Source organism: Megascapheus bottae, chromosome 7 (assembly GCF_031878675.1).
Source record: "Megascapheus bottae isolate mThoBot1 chromosome 7, mThoBot2.hap1, whole genome shotgun sequence".
Classification (NCBI taxonomy): Eukaryota; Metazoa; Chordata; class Mammalia; order Rodentia; family Geomyidae; genus Megascapheus; species Megascapheus bottae.
The window spans coordinates 47401313-47421910 of record NC_143515.1 but is presented as its reverse complement, the minus strand read 5'-3'; the positions used below and the strand labels follow the sequence as shown (position 1 = coordinate 47421910).

The 20598-nt window shown below is 37.8% G+C and overlaps 1 protein-coding gene across 4 annotated transcripts in view; it reads right to left on the bottom strand.

Moving 5' to 3' along the window:
- Asb3 (ankyrin repeat and SOCS box containing 3) overlaps nucleotides 1–20598 on the bottom strand; it is a 98419-nt gene that overhangs the window by 32541 nt on the left and 45280 nt on the right. For 3 of the 4 annotated variants that reach the window (XM_090336931.1, XM_090336930.1, XM_090336933.1), the window contains 4 exons: nucleotides 16424–16536; nucleotides 15711–15846; nucleotides 7926–8103; nucleotides 3312–3509 (listed from right to left, as the gene is read on the bottom strand). In XM_090336931.1, coding sequence (XP_090193057.1) covers nucleotides 3312–3509; nucleotides 7926–8103; nucleotides 15711–15846; nucleotides 16424–16536 — 625 coding nt within the window. The remainder of the gene's footprint in view (nucleotides 1–3311; nucleotides 3510–7925; nucleotides 8104–15710; nucleotides 15847–16423; nucleotides 16537–20598) is intronic. The other variant, XM_090336932.1, reaches the window with a different exon arrangement.

The window sequence follows — 20598 nt, the reverse complement described above, 5'->3', positions numbered from 1 at the left end:
CTACAATAAAGTGCATTAAACATTTTTTTTACTGTGCAGACAGCTGTGCAAGAAAATATGCAAGAATATATTAGTCTCTCTTTAAAACTGGCACTAACACTATCCTAAAGAACCACAGTAAAATAAGTATTTCACTTACAATCTAAATAAATAAGAGGTATAACATTTTAGGTAAAATAGGTATAAAACATCTCAACCATAGTCATGTGAGACATGCTACTTCTGAGGATTTATATACAAAACATGCAATCAAGATTATAAGCAGTTGAGACATCAGATATATAAGTACAATGTCTTTTAACCCATGTCTATGACTTTTATTTATACCTCATTTCTGTTTCATTAATAAACAGTATATTCTTCATTGTTAATTATTTGTATAATAATTCAGAAATAATTCCTAAACTTCTTTGCAAAAATGGATGCTTGTTGCTCATCTCCTACTTGCTATTTATTCCTGATGAAATTCCATCATTATTTACATATTTTATTCTAGACAACAACCCTGTCTGTGTGCAGTTTTCCTCTGGCTGTTTTGAGATACACTGAGAATCTGTTGCCAGCAGTTTTGTACTACAGGAAGCCCTAAAGGATATCCTCTGACCAACAGTTCTAAACAATTATCACCAATTTGTCTCAACCACTTTGATCTCATTTAACTAAGGTCTCATTGCTTTGACTACTGTTATTACTCGCCGATTCACTTATAGAAGAGACCAAACTATGCATGGAATTTTGAACATGTTCCAATAATCAATGAAGAAAAACTGTGAAAAGCTCAAGATATTGCCTCGTTACAATTATATACAATTTATATACAATTCCAGGAATGTGGGCTTACATGTATAATTCAGAGACTGGCTGAACTCTCTTCCCTTAAGCATTTGAAACCATCAAGATCCTACCACAGATGCTCAGCCTTAAAGACTCGTCAAAAGATACACTTTTGCTATGGAATTCAACTAAGCATCATTGATTTTTTTTTTTCCCTAAAAGCATGTTGTTATAGTAAATGCTTTAGGTAAATAATCTAGCCACAGCTGTAAAAAAAAAAAATTATAAACCAACAGACTTTCTTATTAAAACTACTACAGATTGCCTAGACATTGGCTCAAACTATGAAAAATTTAAGACCACAATATAAAGCATCCATCTCTAAGTTTTAAGGCACTGAGTTCAAACATTGATAAAGACAGTGAGGAGGAGTAACTAAAGCTACTCCTTGTTCACAACTAATGAATCATCTATTACTTGAGCTATCTTCTAGTATTCTGCTAGTTAACTGGAGATAAAAATTTCAGATTTTGCTACCTAGACTAGCTTTAACGTAATCCTCTGGATCTCGGCCTCCTGGGTAGGTAGGATGACAAGCATAGGCCATGTGGTCCTGGTTTACAATTAATTGGGATAGCTAAATGTGGAGGCTCCAACCTATAATCCCAGCTATTAAGGCAGTGGAGATTAGAGGCCTCATGGAAATTAGTGTCCAGATAAGAAAAGCAAAGTAAAATAATTCAAGGTGAGAACATACATACTGCTTACAAACAGAAATGGGCAACTGTGTTTAATTTGCCAATAAGATACCTAGCCAAATTAGTTGAATCACCAAAAGGCCATCAATAAGTTTCATTGATAGCTTTCAGCCACTGGCTAAAAACAAAATGAAGATGTTGTTTTTTCTCATGTTCCTACTTAAGAGGGCTAGAATAAACACAGAGATTTCTATTAATGTGATAAAAATTATTATAATTAAGAAAAGCAGGCAAAATCAGGTAAACTAAGTTATGATTTCCTTCTATGGTCAGTTATAAAAGACCGTATTACCCTCTTTACTAAAATCCATTGAAAAACATTAAAACTTTTATCAGTAAAGCTTTTACAGAGTCCCAAAATATCAATTTATACTTCATATATTTAGTGACTGGCATGTTTGTATATTAATAATAGCCAGACATTAACGAATATAAATATGACATTAGCCAAAAGTTTTGCTAGAAGTGTAGTACCTTCCTACCAAATGTGAGTGAGGTTGTGAGTTCAAACCCCAATACTTCCAAACAAAAAAGAGACTAAATTTTTAATAAATGCTATTTCCTACGTAAATAGAAAACTAAAATATTCATTTTTCTGTAAAAAAAATATACTGCAGACCAAGCACAGGTGGCTCATGCCTTTAATCCTGGTACTCAAGAGACTGAGATCTGAGGATCACACAAAGTTTTAGCACAGGTAGGAAAGTCCATGAGACTCTCATCTCTAATTAACCAATAGGAAACAGAAAGTGGCTCAAAGTGTACTAGCCTTGAACAAAAAAACCTCAGGAACAGCACTCAGGCCAAGTTCAAGGTCATAACTGACCAAAATAAAAAATGCAGTGTAGTATGTACAAATCATTTCCTTTATCTACCCACATTAAATGTAAGCATGTGATTAAAATATTAACATCTTTCAGATTAAAATCCTCTGGAAAAGGTTGCCCTTCCATTAAATTCTCTACTATGTGAGAAATAATGGCAAATATGTTCCAAAATTTACCCTGCTGCCAAACAAATAAAAAAATTCATTAGAGAAAGACTAGAAGAATGTATCTGCATATTAAAGACTTTGGTGCTTGAACTTTTTTCCCCTTACACATTAAATAGTATTGTCCAATGACTTTTCTTCCTGAATACCTACCTTATTAGGTAAGAATACATTTAGCTCAATTAGCACATTCCCATCCGGAAGAAAATAAATTTGTGCACCTTCTAACATTTTCAGTAATACCTTTTAGGGCACTTCAAGGAGTAACTTTCCAAAACCAAGGTCTACTGTATACCATACAATTTCTCTATTTTTAGTTTACAGCAATTTGGTTTCACGCATGCTTTACTTTTGCTTTTTGGAATTTTAGCTGCTGAAGTTGCTACTCAGATTCAGACCAGGGCCCACCTTCCCAGCAACACAGCAAAAGAAAATGAAATTTGTCTCTATAAGGGTTATCACTTCTTCCTGTGATCTGCCTATTTTGATCTGCCAGCTATAGCAGGAAAATTGTTGAGACTCTTATCTCCAATCAACCAGCAAAAGGCCAGAAGCAGAGCTGTGGCTCAAATAGTAGAGTGCTAGCCTTGACAAAGCTCAAGGACAGACTACCTGAAATTATTACTTTCTTGTCACTACAAAGGATGATTCATAGTGCCTGTTTTCTTATCTGTTTTCTGAGTAAGCAATGTAGCACTAACAGAGACATTAAGTTTTACCATGAAAAAAAGATACCTAGTAAAACATTGCTTTATAGAAAAAAATTCAAATATAGCAAATATACATACTCCTTCTGGAAAGCCATACACATAGGAGAACCAAATCCAAAGACGAGGCACATCTGGGCATCTGGGCTGTACCCATTCTGGAGTAGTATTTCTAAACACTGCTCATGTCCTCCAAAAACTGCCGAGTAAACAGGACTCACTTTGTCTGGCCCAGTGTCACAGATCCGGTTAGTTAGTGGTATTAACAAGTCCAAGATCCTATAAATACACAAACGCAGGAGCATTTAATGTTTTCCTGTTATATACATGGGTTCGAGCAGTATTTCTATTATACATATATGGGTTGACTTAATGAAATCTTTGTCTTATTATACCTTTTAGTTGTTATATTACTACATGCTACGTGATTACTACAAAATGTTATACTTATTATTAACAAATATAAAGGTTCTTGATATACTTAAAAAAGAATGTTGCTATAATAGTTTTCCTTTTATTTTTTTCTTTACCTTAATATCACCACTTATGCTCCAATTTCAACTTTTTACATTTGCTATTTCAAAATTTCAATCAAGCCAATAAAGCATTTCCTTCTTAAAATATCACCTAGAAGCTGGGCACCGAGGCTCACACCTCCTACCTACTCAGGAGTCTGAGATCTGAGGATCGTGGTTCAAAGCCAGCCTGGGGCACTACAAAGCCAAGCCCTGAGACTCCTATCTCTAATTAATCTCTAGAAAACTGGGAAGTGTGGCTATGGCTCAAGGGCAGAGTGGTAGCCTTGAGCTGAAGACCTCAGGGACAGCACCCAGGCTCAGAGTTCAAGCACCATGAACCACCTCCCACCACACCACCAAAAAAAAAAAAAAAACCACTTAGTAGGGTTTGGGAGAGGAAGATGTTTGTCGTGGAGGGATAGAAGAGTCTGTATGCTTGTCCTGAGGCTTGAACTCAAGGCTTTAGCACTGACTCTGAACTTTTCTGCTAAAAGCTAGCACTCTACTATTTGAGCCACAGCTCCACCATTTTTTTTGAAATATTAACATTGACTTTTACATCATATTTCAAACGTCATATTTAACAAAAAAGAATTCAAGAAGGGACTCTCTATATGCAATCACTGGCACATAGATATTTTAGAACATAAATAGATATATATCGATCTATATAACATTATATCTACAGAGTATATATCCCATCATTTATTTTTATGTCTACGTAGTTACATTTATATCTCCAAGATCATATCCACAACCTTGGGTACCCGAATATTAAGTCATCGCTCTTTTACTGTTTGGATCTAATATCCACATATCAAGGAGACCACTCACTTTTTGTTCCTTGGTCTTGACTTATCTCACTCAACATGATTCACTTTAATTTCATCCACTCCCAGCGAATGCCATTATTTTATCTTGTCTGTTGGCTATGTAGAATTCCATTGTGATTGTGTGTGTGTGTGTGTGTGTGTGTGTGTGTGTGTGTATTACATTTTTTGTATCCATACATCTGTAGTGGAGCATCACTTGACTTTTGTGACTAGTGCAGCCATGAACATGGCTAAGCAGGTGTCCTTATCATATCCTGGGTTATAATGCTCAGGACAGATGCCTAGGAGTGGTATGGCAGGATCGTAGAGAAGGTCTACTTTTTAGTTTTTTTGAGGAACTCCAAACTGCTGTCCAGAGTGGCTGTACTAGTTTACATTCCCACCAGCAGTGCAATAGGGTTCTTCTTCTTCACATCCTCGTCAACATTTGTCATTGTCTGAGTTCAGAATGTTGGGCATTCTAATTGGGGTAAGGTGGTATCTTAGGGTTGCTTTTATTTGCATTTCCTTTACGACCACGGATGGGCATTTTCTCATGTTTCTCCCCCCTCCCATTTTAACCTCTTCTTTTGATAAATCTCTCTTTAGTTCCTTTGCCCATTTAGTGACTGCTTTGTTGGGTTGGGGGGAATTTGTTTCGTTTCTTGAGTTCCCTGTAAATATTTGATATTAAGCATTTGTTTGACATATTATTGGTAAATATATTTTCCCAGTTGGTTGGCTGTCTTTCTACTTTAGTAGCTATGCCTTTGTCTGTGCAGAAACTTTTTATTTTTAGGTAGTCCCATTTGTCAAATCTCTCTCCAATTTGTTGTGACCCTGGGACTCTGTTCAAGAAGTTTTTGCCTGTGCCTATGAGTTCCAGTGTCTCTCCTACTCTATGATGTAGTAGTTTCAGGGTTTCAGGTGTGATATTGAGGTCTTTGATCCATTTTGAGTTAATGTTTGTGCATGATGACAGGCTGATATCAATTGAGCTTTTCATCTCCAGACTATCACCCTACCATTGAGCCACAGCACCACTTCCAGTTTTCTAGAGGTTAACTGGAGATAAAGAGTCTCACTGACTTTAGTGCCCAGGCTGGCTTTGAACTGAGATCCTCAGATCTCAGCCTCATGAGTTTCTAGGATTACAGGCATGAGCCACCATGCCTGGCTACCTCTGTGTATCTTTGTGACATTCTATTTCTCTTGTATGAGTTTAAGAAGGCAGAAAAGGAAAACTCAGATGTACAGAAAGGGTTACCTTTAAAGTAGGGGTAGGGTGGTAGCCTTGAGCTGAGGAGCTCAGGGACAGTGCCCAGGCTGAGTTCAAGCCCCATGACCCACAGAAAAGAAAGGAAAGAAAGGAAAGAGGAAAGGAAAGGAAAGAGGAAAGGAAAGGAAAGGAAAGGAAAGGAAAGGAAAGGAAAGGAAAGGAAAGGAAAGGAAAGGAAAGGAAAGGAAAGGAAAGGAGAAAGAAAGAAGAAAGAGCGAGAGAGAGAAGGAAGGAAGGAAGGAAGGGAGGGAGGGAGGGAGGGAGGGAGGGAGGGAGGGAGGGAGGAAGTAGAAAGGAAAGGAAAAAGGGAGGGAAGGAGGGAAAGGGAAGAAAACTCCGTTCCAAATAGGAATAAGAAATTTTATGCAGGGGGGAAGGGGGGGAGGGAAATGGGGACCATGTCATGAGAAAGGGTATCAATGTTTGTGAAGTTATGCACCTTCTATCTGGTGAATATAATGTAACCCTTCTATTAATCACAACAAAAAATTATTTAATAAAAAAAAGAAATTTTATGCAGTTCAAGAGATATGTGAAGATGCTTAGGATAAACTAGGGAGGAAGAAAGGATTACTATTCACTGTTGGTGGAAATGTAAACTTGTCCAACCACTCTGGAAAGCAGTATGGAGGTTCCTCAAAAGAGTAAACATAGAGCTCCGCGATGACTAGCAATCCCAAATATCCAGAAACAAGGCCATACTAAACCTACCAGCACAATCATGTTCATTGCAGCACTATTCACCATATGAAACTAACCCAGATGCCCCTCAGTAGATGAATGGATCATGAAGATGTAGTGTCTTTACACCATGGAATTCTATGCTGCCATCAGAAAGAATGATACTGCCTCATTTGTAAGGAAATGGAAAGACTGAACTAAGCCAGACCCAAAGAAGCAGGCTCCGTGTTTTCCTTCATTTGTAACAATTAGCATATGTTTAGGATTCTCCTAACAAAGGAACATAATAGCTCAAAAACTAGGTACATATGTCCATATAGGATGAGGCTAAGCGAAATGAACTCCAGGATATGAAACCAGAAATTTAACTTTGTGATTGTTCTTAATGTACTATGTGAAGCTATTTCCTCATAAGGTTTATCTCATGTTGTTACTGTATCTGACTTTGGTACCTGGCATACTATTTGTGTATTTGGTATATTAATTTGTGTATTTGAAAATGGGAAGGTAAGGAAAAACCAAGATGAGTGGGAGGGGGTGGGAGGAGAGAAAATGGGAGAAAAACATGGGAAGGAGTAACAATGTTCAAGAAGTAATGTACCCATTACCTAATGAATGTAACTGCAACCCTTCTGTACATCACCCCAACAATAAAATATAATTTAAATTTAATTTGAAAGAAAAAGGGGGGGCCAGGAGTTTGGCCTAATGATAGAGTGCTTGCCTAGTATGCACGAAGACCCAGGTTTGATTCCTCGGCACCATATACATAGAAAAAAAGCCAGAATTGGTACTGTGGCTCAAGTGGTAGAGCTCTAGCTTTAAGAAAACCCAAGGACAGGGCCAGGAGTTTGGCCTAGTGGTTAAAGTGCTTGCCTAGCATGCATGAAGACCCGGGTTCGATTCCTCGGTACCACATACATAGAAAAAAGCCAGAAGTGGTGCTGAGGCTCAAGTGGTAGAGCTCTAGCCTTGAGAAAGCCCAAGGACAGTGCTCAAGCCCTGAGCTCAAGCCCAGGACTGGCAAAAAAAAAAAAAAAAAAAGAAAACCCAAGGACAGTGCTGAGGCCCTGAGTTCAAACCCAGGACTGGCAAAACAAAACAAAAAACTATGGAGGAAAGGGAGAATAAAGTCATTTATTGAAGAAATCAGAAAGACTCAATACCCTAGAAAGCCTATGAAGTGACTCATCTACTAGCCCCTCTGCTTCAGAAAAAGAAATATAATACTAACAGGAGCTGAGGATATCATGGAGAGCAGACAAGGAGTAGATTTAATTACCTATCAAATAGTTACAGAAGGAACAGCCAAAAAACGTTGCCTGGAGATTAAAGGTCTGGCCTAGATTTATTTCTTATTAGCGTTTAACTGTGAGATCATTTTTATTCTGCCTTCAATACTCACTTTGAATGGCCCATTTGAGCAGCTGCATGAATAGGTAATTGCCAATTGTCTTCATTACAGTAAAGATCTGGATCTGCCCCATTGGACAGCAAAAGCTCCACACATTCTGAATGACCCTCTTGGGCAGCAATGAAGAGTGGAGTAGCTTTGTCCAAGGCTTGACAATTGACATTTGCACCTAATACAAAATAAAAGATATAGAAGATAATAGTCATGTGTATAAAAGAAATAACATATTTTAAAGCAACGGCCAAAAAACTAATGTTTCACTGTACAAGTTTTTTTCATCAATGAATGTTACTGAATATTTTCTGACTTGTGACTAATTACTATTAGAAAACAAGTGATCAAATTTTGGAATTCATTTTTTAACTAAAAACTCTTATTCAATATGTCCTCCAACAAGCATTCTGTGGATCCAAAATAGATAAATGTTGTTTTGGGGTTTTTTTTTTTTGTCAATCCTGGGGCTAGAACTCAGGACCTGAGCACTGCCCTTAGACTTTCTCAAGGTTAGAGCTCCACCATTTGAGCCACAGCTCCACTTCCAGTTTTTCAATGTATGTGGTACCAAGGAATCGAACCTGGGTCTTCGTGCATGCTAGGCAAGCACTCTACCACTAGTCCACACTCCCAGCCCTATAAATGTTTAAAGAGGAAAAAAAAAAAAAAGATTAGTGCAAACTATTCAAAATATAGCACAGATAGTACTTTAACATTTATAAGTGTCACTAACATCACGATTCACGTTAAGATTTACGAAAAAAAACTACTAGATTTATAGGAGAGTTACACTTTAGCATTGCCTGTTCTGTTACATCTCTTCTTTGTAACTGTTCCACAATAAAAAAAATAATAATAATAATAATAAAGTCCACAGCAAATGAAAAAAAATTGGGGGAGGGGGGTTTGCCAGTCCTGGGCTTGAGCTCAGGGCCTGAGCACTGTCCTTGGACTTTCTCAAGGCTAAAGCTCTACCACTTGAGCCTCAGCACCACTTCTGGCTTTTTCTATATATGTGGTACCGAGGAATCAAACCTGGGTCTTCGTGCATGCTAGGCGAGCACTCTACCACTAGGCCAAACTCCCGGCCGAAAAAAAAATATTTTAAATGGGTTTCTGAACTGGTTTTGAAGTCATGATTGTTATTTGAATATGAATATATAATGACATGAAAGGCTGAATAACTGGGTGCTGATAACTCATACTTGTAATCCTAGCTACTGAGGAAGCTGAGCTCAAGACTCCTGATGGAAGGCCAGCCCTGGCAGAAACATCTAGGAGACTCTTATCTCCAATTAGCTATCAAAAAGCTGAAAATGGCCAGGCACTAGTGGCTCATGCTTATCTTCTCAGAAGGCTGAGATCTGAGGATTGCCATTCAAAAGACAACCCAGGCAGGAAAACCTATGATTTGTTTTTTTTGGGTTTTGGTTTTTTTCGCCAGTCCTAGGCTTGAGCTCAGGGCCTGAGCACTTGTCCTTGGACTTTCTCAAGGCTAGAGCTCTACCACTTGAGCCTCAGCACCATTTCCGGCTTTTTTCTATGTATATGGTACCAAGGAATCAAACCCCGGTCTTCGTGTATGCTAGGCAAGCATTCTACCACTAGGCCAAACTCCCAGCCCCTATGATTTTTTTAAATCTGTTATTATAAAGGTAATCTAAAGAGTAGTTAGTTACATAAGCCAATATCTTTTTGGACAATGTCACCCATTCCTCTAAAGACGTATCTCCATCACCTAAAAATAGGAAGTGGAGCTGTGGCTTAAAGTGGTAGAGCACAAAAGCTCAGAGATGCTACCTAAACCCTTGAGTAAAAGACCCATGGGGGGAAAAAAAGAAGGCAGAGCCAGTGTAGTGGCTCATGCTGTAATTCTAGCTACTCAGGAGGCTGAGATCTAAAGATCAAGGTTAAAAGTCAGCCTGGGGACAAAAGGACCAGAGACTCTTACCTGCAATTAACCTCTAGAAAACAGGAAGTGGGGCTAGGCTCAAGGGTAGGGTGGTAGCCTTGAGCTAAAAAGCTCAGGGACAATGCCCAGGCCCAGAAGAAGGTCAGTGGCCTTGAGCTGAAGATCTGAGACCCAGTTCAAGCCCCATGACCCCCCTCACACACACACACACACACACACACACACAAGCAGAAATTGGGGATGTGGTACAAGGAGAAAGGATCACAGCTGACCACAATTCAGGGCCAGCAAGCAAGCAAGCACACACACACACACACACACACACACACATATTTGAATAATAAAGGTTATATGTGACAAACTCTCAGCCAACATTATACTAAATAGTGAGAAACTAAAACTACATCTAAAATCAAGAACAAGACAAGGATGGCCACTCTCTCAATTCCTGGAATTTCTAGCCAGAACACAAAGACTAGAGAAAGAAATTTTAAAAAGGGATCCAAATAGGGAAGAAATTAAAATATTCATATTTGTAGATGATCTGATCCTATATGAAAAGGATACTAAACATTCCATTTCTAAATTTCTAGAGCTATTAAACACTTTTTCCTACCAACACATGGTGGCAGGATAATAAACTGATTCAACCACTCTGAAAAACAGTATGAAGGTTCCTCAAAAGACTAAACATAGAGCTTTCCTGTGATCTAACAATCCCATTCTTGGGCATTTACCCAAATGATCACAAACAAGACCCCATTAAAGCCACCAGCACAACTATATTCACTGTAGCATTATTTACCATAGTCAATATATGCCATAAACCCAAACGATACTCAGTAGATAAATGGATCAAGAAAATGTGGTGTGTATACACAATGGAATTCATCACTTCTATCAGAAAGAACAACATCATCCCACTGGTAAGGAAATTGAAAGACATGGAAACAATATTAAGTGAAATAAATCAGACCCCAAGAAACATAAGTTTCATGGTTTCCATCATTTGTAATTATTAGTATATGTCTAGGATAGTCCTAGCAGAGGTTTACAATAGCTTGACAGCTATGTACATTTGACCCCATAAAATGATGCTAATAGAAATGATCTCCACAAAAGAAATAAAACTATCCCTCTTTGCAGATGACATGATTCTGTATTTAAAGAATCCTATAGACTCTACTCCCAAGCTCCTTGAGCTGATTCAAAGCTTTGGAAGAGTAGCAGGCTATAAAATCAACCATCAAAAATTAACTGCCTTCCTTTACGCCAACAGTGAGAGGAACGAGGCAATAATCAGGAAAGAAACTCCTTTCACAATAGCCTCAAAGAAAATAAAGTACCTAGGAATTAGCTTAACTAAGAATGTAAAGGACCTTTTTGACGAAAACTTTAAAACCCTAAAAAAGGAAATTAAAGCAGAACTAAGGAAATGGAAAAACCTTCCATGCTTCTGGATTGGAAGAATCAACATTGTGAAAATGACAATCTTGCCAAGAGCTATCTACAAATTCAATGCAATACCCCATCAATATCCCAATGTCATTCTTTAAAGAAATAGAAGAGGCAATCCAAAATTTCATATGGAATAATAAAAGACCCCATATAGCAAAAACAATTCTCAGCAGAAAGAACAGCGCTGGAGGAATTTCAATTCCAAACTTTAGACTCTATTACAGAGCTATAATTATCAAAACAGCTTGGTACTGGCACAGGAACAGGCCTGAAGACCAATGGAATAGAACTGAGGACCCAGATATTAAACCACAGACCTATGGCCACCTAATCTTTGACAAGGGAGCCAAAAAAATAGAATGGAAGAAAGACAGCCTCTTCAACAAGTTGTGCTGGCAGAACTGGTTAAGCACCTGCAGAAAACTAAAGTTGGATCCTTCTTTGTCACCTTGCACTAGAATTAACTCCAAATGGATCAAAGACCTGGAGGTAAAAGCTGACACACTGAAAACTTTACAGGAAGGAATAGGAGATACACTAGGCCTCCTTGGCACAGGTTGAAACTTTCTTAATAAGGACCAAGAATCACAACAAATCAGAGAAAGGCTGGATAAGTGGGACTGCATTAAACTGCAGAGCTTTTGTATGGCAAAGGACATAGCTAGTAAACTAATCAGGAAGCCTACAAAGTGGGAGAAGATCTTCACCAACCAAACAACGGACAAAGGCCTCATATCTAAAATGTATCAACAACTCAAAAAATTGAATCACTCCAAAACTAACCTCCAAAGTAACAACCATCCCATTAAAAAATGGGCCAAAGACTTAAAGAGAGTCTTCTCTGAAGAAGAAACAAAAATGGCCTATAGACACATGAAGAAATGCTCAACATCTCTGGTCATAAAAGAAATGCAAATCAAAACAACTCTAAGATTCCACCTCACTCCAGTTAGAATGGCCAGGATCAGGAAAACGAATGACAACAGATGCTAGAGGGGATGTGGCCAGGAGGGATCACTACTACACTGTTGGTGGGAGTGCAAACTCAACCACTATGGAAAGCAGTGCGGCAGTGCCTCAAAAGGCTAAACATAGAACTCCCCTATGACCCAGCAATTCCACTACTTGGCATTTACCCAACCATCCAGAAACAAGGACATACTAAATCCACTAGCACAACAATGTTCATTGCAGCACTATTCACCATAGCAAAGATATGGAACCAACCTAGATGTCCCTCAGTTGATGAGTGGATCAACAAGTTGTGGTATTTGTACACAATGGAATTCTATGCTGCTGTCAGAAAGAATGACATTGCCCCATTTGTTAGGAAATGGAAAGACTTAGAAAAAATCATATTAAGTGAAGTAAGACAGACTCAAAGGAACTTAGGCTCAATGGTTTCCCTCATTCGTCATAATCAGTAGAAACCTTGGGCTCTACTAGCAGAGATCTGCAATAGAGCAAAATCTTGATACATAAGGCCATATAATGTGAAGCTAATTGAAAGGACCTCCAGGATATTGAAACAAAAGCCATATAATGAATGATTGTTGTCCTTAATGTACTATGTTGTCTCTCATCTCCTTTGCTGTCCCTTGGTTATCTCATATTGGTATAGTATCTCACTTTGTTATCTGATATATTGAATTTATTTGTATTTGGATATTTGAAATTTGATAGGGAAGGGAGGAAAACCAAGACGGGTGGGGGGTGTAGGGGGGGGGAGGGAAATGGGTACCAAGACATGTGAAAGGGTATCAATGTATGTGAATTAATGTACCTTCTATCTGGCAAATATCATGTAACCCTTTTACTAATTACAATAAAAAAAAAAGAAATGATCTCCACAATATGGAAACAAGAGGGTTGGAGGGGTGGGGAGGGTTTCTCTTTTCCTTTTTAAGTTTACTGTTTGAAGTTATTTCTTTTGTCTTTCCCATTTTTTATGCACTGGTTTATACCCCTGATCACCATTTCTGATTTCTGTAGCTTTTGTCTTGTATATAAGTTTATCTGACTTGGAGAAGGAATGGGGAATTATAGAAAGGGTGAGACAAAGGATGAACCTAAGCAACAGTGAAACTACTAGGAAATGAACTTTATAACCGTCGGGGAAGAGGTGTAGGGGGAGAAAATGGGAGAAAACAAGGAAAGGGGTGACACTGCTCAATAAGAAAGGTACTCAGTACAGTATGATGCTAAATGAAAGGACCTCTAGAATACAGAAACAAAAGCCATATAATGAGTGATTGTTGTCCTTAATGTACTATGTTATCTCTCATCTCTTTTGCTGTCCCTTGGTTATCTCATATTGTTACAGTATCTCACTTTGTTATCTGATACACTGGATATAGTTGTATTTGGTTATTTGAAATTGGATAGGGAAGGGGGGAAAACAAGATGAGGGATGGGAGTGGGGGGGAGGGAAATGGGGACCAAGACATGAGAAAGGGTATCAATGTATGTGAATTAATGCACCTTCTATCTGGCGAATATAATGTAACCCTTCTATTAATTACAATAAAAAATATATGAAAAAAATGTACTCAGGCTGGGAATTTAGTCCAGTGGTAGAGTGCTCGTCTAGCATGCAAGAAGACCTGGGTTTAATTCCCTGGTACCACATACACAGAAAAAGTCTGAAGTAGCTCTGCAGCTCAAGTGGTAGAGCACTAGCCTAGAGGAAAGCCCAAGGACAATGCTCAAGCCCTGAGTTCAGTCCGCAGACTGGAGAAAAAAAAAGGAAAGAAATGTACTCATCTACTAACTAGCCCTTCTGTATAACACCCTTAAAATAATTTTTTTAAGTCAACACATGAAAATCAGTAGCCTTTCTATATACCAACGAGAAGACAAAGAAGAAAATTGGAAAACAACGTTGCAATAGCCTCAAAAGAATATAAAGTGGAATAAACCTATCAAATGAGATAAAGGATCTCTATAAAAAAAACTGTAAAAAATTTCAGAAGAAATTTGGAGGTGAAAAGATGTTCCATGTTCATGGATTAGCAGAATTAATATAATTAAAACATTCTTCCCAACAAAGGCAATGTATAACCAACAAAATCCCAAAGTCATTCTTCATTCACAAAAGAAAAACAATCCCAAAATTCACACAGAAACTACAAAATAGCCAAACACAATTCTGAAGGAATAAAAGAGCAATGCAAGAGACAGTACATCACCTCTATGATACCAGTGAAGGAAATTAATAATAATAAAAAAAAATTTCAGGGCCGGGAGTTTGGTTTAGTGGTAGAGTGCTTGCCTAGCATGCACAAAGACCCGGGTTCAATCCTTGGTATTACATACATAGAAAAATCCGGAAGTGGTGCTGTGGCTCAAGTGGTAGAGCTCTAGCCTTGACAAAGCCCAAGGACAGTGCTGAGGCCCTGAGTTCAGGACCAGGACTGGCCAAAAAAAATTTTTTTTCAAAAAATGATAGAGATTCATTATTTATAACAAACTGGTACTTCATGAATACTTCTTTCATTTTTTGAAAATTTCTTTTACTACTTTGACTTAAGTATTCAAAGGTTTATCTTCAGTGTGTCTGAATAAATTTTTGTTTTGTCTATATGCAAGTAATATTTTAAAAACCAGAAATTGAACAAAAATTGCCTGGCAGAATATTTCATGGTATGCCTTTCTCTTTACCTATGTTCAACAGTTTAGCAGCAAGAAAGAAGATATACTATATGGGAGGGCTTTACAGACCTATAAACAATAAACATTCTGGTCTAAGAAGTGTCACATAAACTAATAAGGACACTTCGACACAATCTTCTCTGGCAATGCAGAATGTATAAAAATGGTCATGGAGAAACCTTTACTAGGTTTCTATTGCTATTAACATAATAAGGTGTAAACATGCTTTGAAATAAACCCATTTAAGTAATCAGGTAAGTATCAAAACATGCAACTCAAAAGTTTAATGCACTAATTAATCACCTAATAAAATAAACCTTCACCAGGCTTATACCTTAGAAGTTGTAACTGCTCTGTCCCTATAGAAAACAACAGTGTCATCATTCAACTTGCCAGTAAACTTGCCCTAGTGATAGATCATTATGTTCCTACTCAGATAAATTAGTAGCTATGCACTGCACTGCTAGCAATAGACACTAATAACCAGGCTTATAAATCAATCTGCATATTTCTTATTTACCACTTATATAAAACCATATATTTATAAACTGATTTATACTTAAGAATAAGGAAGTGGTGTTGTGGCTCAAGTAATAGAGTGCTAACCTTGATCTGAAGAGCTCAGGGACAACGCCTAGGCCCAGTGTTCCAGCCCAACAACCAGAAAAAGAAAATTATTTTAAAAAGAATGACTCTTCAAACAAACATGAAGTTAAAAGGCATGATTTGTAGCAAGACAAAAGCTAATGAATTACTCTTACCTGATGAAATAAGTGTGCTCAGGCTTTCTAGCTTGCCATACTGAGCAGCCACAAATAAAGCTGTAATTCCAAAGTCATCCTGGCATTCCTTATTTGCTCCCTTTTTAAGAAGCAATTTTATTATTTCAGCATTTCCCTAAAGCACAGATTCATATTTTAAATAAATAAAAACAAAGAAAATAAAAGGCATTATTTTTTCTTATTGCATTTTCTGAATTTCTTTTTGAAGAAAAAAAAACTACAGTAGTTAGCATTGGTTGGGGTAGAAGGAACCAAACAATCAGACTATCATCTATCCCTAATTAACTCATTAAATGTATATTTACTAGTAATCTCTTAGAATTATAATTCTTACAAAGTCTTGTAAAATTAGTTTACGAACCCAAGAATGAAGGAATAATCAGTTTCTTAACACATTGTTATAAAATAAGCCACTGCTCTTTACCAATTTACATCAGGAATATTCAGATGTTTTCTTAACTATGCTATCAAGATTTTAAAAACTTAGGTAATCCCTATAGCCCAAAGCTGCTACAGCTACTACAACAGTTGGCTTATTCAGAATGAGCATTAGCATTTAGACTGCCTTTTCTGTGCTGCACTAACCATCATAAATCACAGGCAAGTAGGAAGCAAAAACTGTATAGAACTGTCATCTTAAAACGTAAAACACACAATTTACATGGAAATGAAATAATAAATTCAGAGATTACCTGGAAAGCAGCCTGGTGCAAAGAGTTCCATCCACACATCGAATGAGATCCATTAACATTTGCTCCATGTCGAAGCAACAGCCTTAACACATCTATCTGTCCATTTTCAACAGCTGCAATACAGCAGTCACAAAACTCACTGTCAGCAAAAAGGTATGTCTGTAAAACTGGACACTGATGACGCTCTCATCATTTATTCACCTCAAATCTCTCAATGCTATGATCATTCCTAAACATTTACCATGACTTTCTTAGCCCAAACCCATTTACTATATCTAATTCTTTCTATCCACACGCAACATTACTTTCAACTGCATGTTAAAAGATGAAATAGAAGTCAAGAGGTAAATGTTTTCTGACAGTGAAGTTCATATGGCTATAGATTGCTTAAAATGCACCTGGGAGCTGGATAGAGTAAATAGTTAAAAAAAAAAAAAAAAAAAAAGTACCAGTCTGGAAAAAGCAGCTGCAAAAAGGTCAAAAAGTTTGCTATTATCATTTTTTTTTACAAATGACAAGAGCTCATGCCTGTAATCCTAGCTCTTCAGGAGGCTGAGATCTGAGGATCAGGATTCAAAGCCAGTCTGGGCACAAAAGGACAAAAGGACCAGACACTCTTATCTCCAATTAACCTCTAGGAAGGGTAGTGGGGCTTAGCTCCAGTGTAGGTGGTAGCCTTGAGCTGAAGAGTTCAAGAACAACAACCAGGCCCAGGGGTAGAGCAGTAGGGTTGAGCTGAAGAGCTCAGAGACAGCGCCCAGCCCAAGTTCAAGCCCCATGACCACAAGGGGGAAAAAAAAAAAGTAAAAGCCAGTTCTGCATGTTGGAATTCTTTTTTCTTTTTTTTTTTTTTTTTGCGCCAGTCTGGGCTTGAGCTCAGGGCCTGAGCATTGTCCTTGGACTTTCTCAAGGCTAGAATTCTACCACTTGAGCCTCAGCACCACTTCCGGCTTTTTCTATATATGTGGTACCAAGGAATCGGGCCCAGGCCTTCGTGCATGCTAGGCAAGCACTTTAACCACTAGGCCAAACTCCCGGCCCTGCATGTTGGAATTCTTTATCATTGCATGCAACAATCATTACAAAAATTATGTTGTTAGGGGACTGGGTGAGGAAAGAAAAATAGGCTCAAATGAGAAATAGGTTCTATTGGGGGAAACAAGTAAATACCAGCCAGAGTGGATAAAAGAATGAATATGAGGAAACAGATAAGCTGCAACTATGAAAACAGAACAAGGTAACCAATTGAAACTGTCTTAGGAAGGTGGAGAAGAGAAACAATAAGGGAGTAAGAATTATTTAAATATACTATACATGTCTAGAAATGTATGATGAAATTCTTCCCCATACAACTAATGTAAGTTCATAAAAAATAAAAATATAGTAAAACATAGACTACAGGTAGACTCCAGATAAACTATAGAATATTAATGAGCCAGGGGAAATAGCTCACTGTAATCCTAGCTACTCAGGAGGCTGACATCTGAGGACTGCGATTCAAAAGCCAGCCCGGCACTAAAGTCCAAGAGACTGTTTTCTCCAATTAACCACTAGAAAACCAGAAGTGGTGCTATGGCTCCAGGGTAGGGTGGTAGCCTTGAGCTAAAGAGCTCTGGGACAACACCCAGGCCCAGAGTTCAAGCCCCATGGGAGGTGGGAGGGGGGAATGTTAACAAACTGAGTTCAGTCTCCAATACTATCAATAAATAAACTTTATAAATAGACTGGGTATGGCCAGGAATTTGGCCTAGTGGTAGAGTGCTTGCCTAGCATACACAAAGACCAGAGTTCAATTCCTTGGTACCACATACACAGAAAAAAGCCAAAGTGGTGCTATGGCTCAAGTGGTAGAGCTCTAGCCTTGAGAAAGACCAAGGATAGTGCTCAGGCCCTGTGTTCGAGGCCCAGGACTGGAAAAAAAAAATAGACTGGGCATCGTGGCTCACACCTGTCAACCCACCTATTCATGAAGAATAAACAGGATGATATTCCAGGCCAGCTTGGGCATAAATACAAAATAACAAAGCAAAAAGGACAGGGAGCAGGACTAGCAGTAGAGCACCTTCATACACAAGGCTTTGCTTTCAAATCTCATAAAATAATAATAAAAATAAACAAAAACAAAACTCCCATGACTCTTACTATCAATGTACTATTTTCCTTCCCTTTCTTTTCTACCTTTAAATTTCCCCCAAAGAATATACTTTTTGAGTCCACATTTAATCGCTCCATTTTTTCACTTATCTATTCAGTAATTCAACAAATATTTACTAGGTGCCTACAATATACCAAGCAATGTTCTAGCTACTAAAAACACAGAAATAAATGAGACATGAAATAGGATAGGGAAGGGGGGAAATCAAGATGAGCAGGGGGGAAGGGGGAGGGAAATGGGGACCATGACATGAGAAAGGGTATCAATATTTGTGAAGTAATGTACCTTCTATCTGGTGAATATAATGTAATCTTTCTATTAATTAAAATAAAAATATATGAAAAAAAGAAATAAATGAGACAATAATTTTACTTGCACATTACCCTATCCATAAATAACAAATGAATTCCACTCCATAATTTGTTTAAAACTACAATCATTACTATTTTCATATGTGCTACACCCAAACTTTCTATACTTTTTTTTCCCCAATCCTCAGGCTTGAACTCAGGGCCTGAGCACTGTCCTTGGATTTTCTCAAGGCAAGAGCTCTACCATTTGAACCACAGCACAACTTCTGACTTTTTCTATGTATGTGGGGTCAAGGAATCAAAACCAAGTCTTCGTACATGCCAAGCAAGCACTCTACCACTAGGCCAAACTCCCGGCCCTTTCCATAATTCTTTCCTCTCAATGGTAAGGTAGTCTTGTAGTGTTACAATTTTCTCTCAACTCATTCTCTTCTATATCACACTTTTTTATTTCTGTAGCATAATACTTGATGGTAACTACTGTATAAAGTGCATTTAGTTCATTGTTCTAGAGGCTCAAGGGCATGATGTCAACACTGGTTAGCTGTGGTAAGAATGTGTATTTGGATGGCATCACAAGCAGGAATATAAGAGTGAGAGTTCACATGCTGAAACATAATGCTAAGAATACAAAAAGAGGCCAGGTTCATTCTTTCATTATAAGTCACTTGAGGGAAATAAGAGTATCATTAGAACTATAAATTTAATCCCTTCCAAAGGCAACACTCTATGACCTCTCACTAAACTCCACCTTTCTCACACTGTCACACTGGGAAACAAACTTCCAATACATGAACCCTCCGGTGACACATTCAAACCACAGCACCTATAAATCTCAACATGTGATGTACCAAGATTTAGATCTCAACCCTTATTTTCTATTCTTTTACCTTTGATACTCCCCATAAATAAATTTGCTCAAGTCTAAAACTTCAATTTTCACTTTTACATGAATGATTCCCTAACCACTTCCAGGAATGGCATGGTGGGAAGAGATTTGAAGGGAACATGAAGAGAATTCCTACAGTAGTCACAATCCTGTTTTATTTCAATGAATGCCATAAATGGGTATGCTCTGTTTGTAATAACTTACTCCATAAACTTTTGGCATTATAGATTATACATTATGTTTCAATAAAAGCAGAATATCTTCAATAAAAGTTTAAAGTCTCCCTACTTTACAGGGAGCCAGACTCAATCCTCCATTGGCTACTTTACCCATTAAAAAGGCATTCTCCTTGACCCCCATGTACATCAACTGCCAGTCACAGAGAAAAGGCATGGACTAAATAATATTACATTTTGGCTCACAGTTTTGAAGGTTTTCATCCAGAATCAGATGGTCCCATTGACTTATTAGGCTTATGGTGAGAAAGAATACTATGCAGGGGACACATAGCTAAACAAATCTGCTCAACTTATAGCCAAGAAGTGAAATAAAATAAAAGAGGAAAAGGCTGTCCTCTTTGAGGTATGCCCCAAGAACTTAAAATTCCCACTCAGTTCCACCTCTTAAAATAATTTACTATTTCTCAATATATTACTCTGGGGATCAAGCACCAATAATGATGATGATGACGACGACAACAGTGATTTTTACTCATTTGCTTTTGAGAATGTGTATATATGCGTTCAGACAATGTCTATTATAACTGAATATCCTAGAGGCCAATAGCAAAATATTAAATAGTAAAATTCTTCAGAAAGTA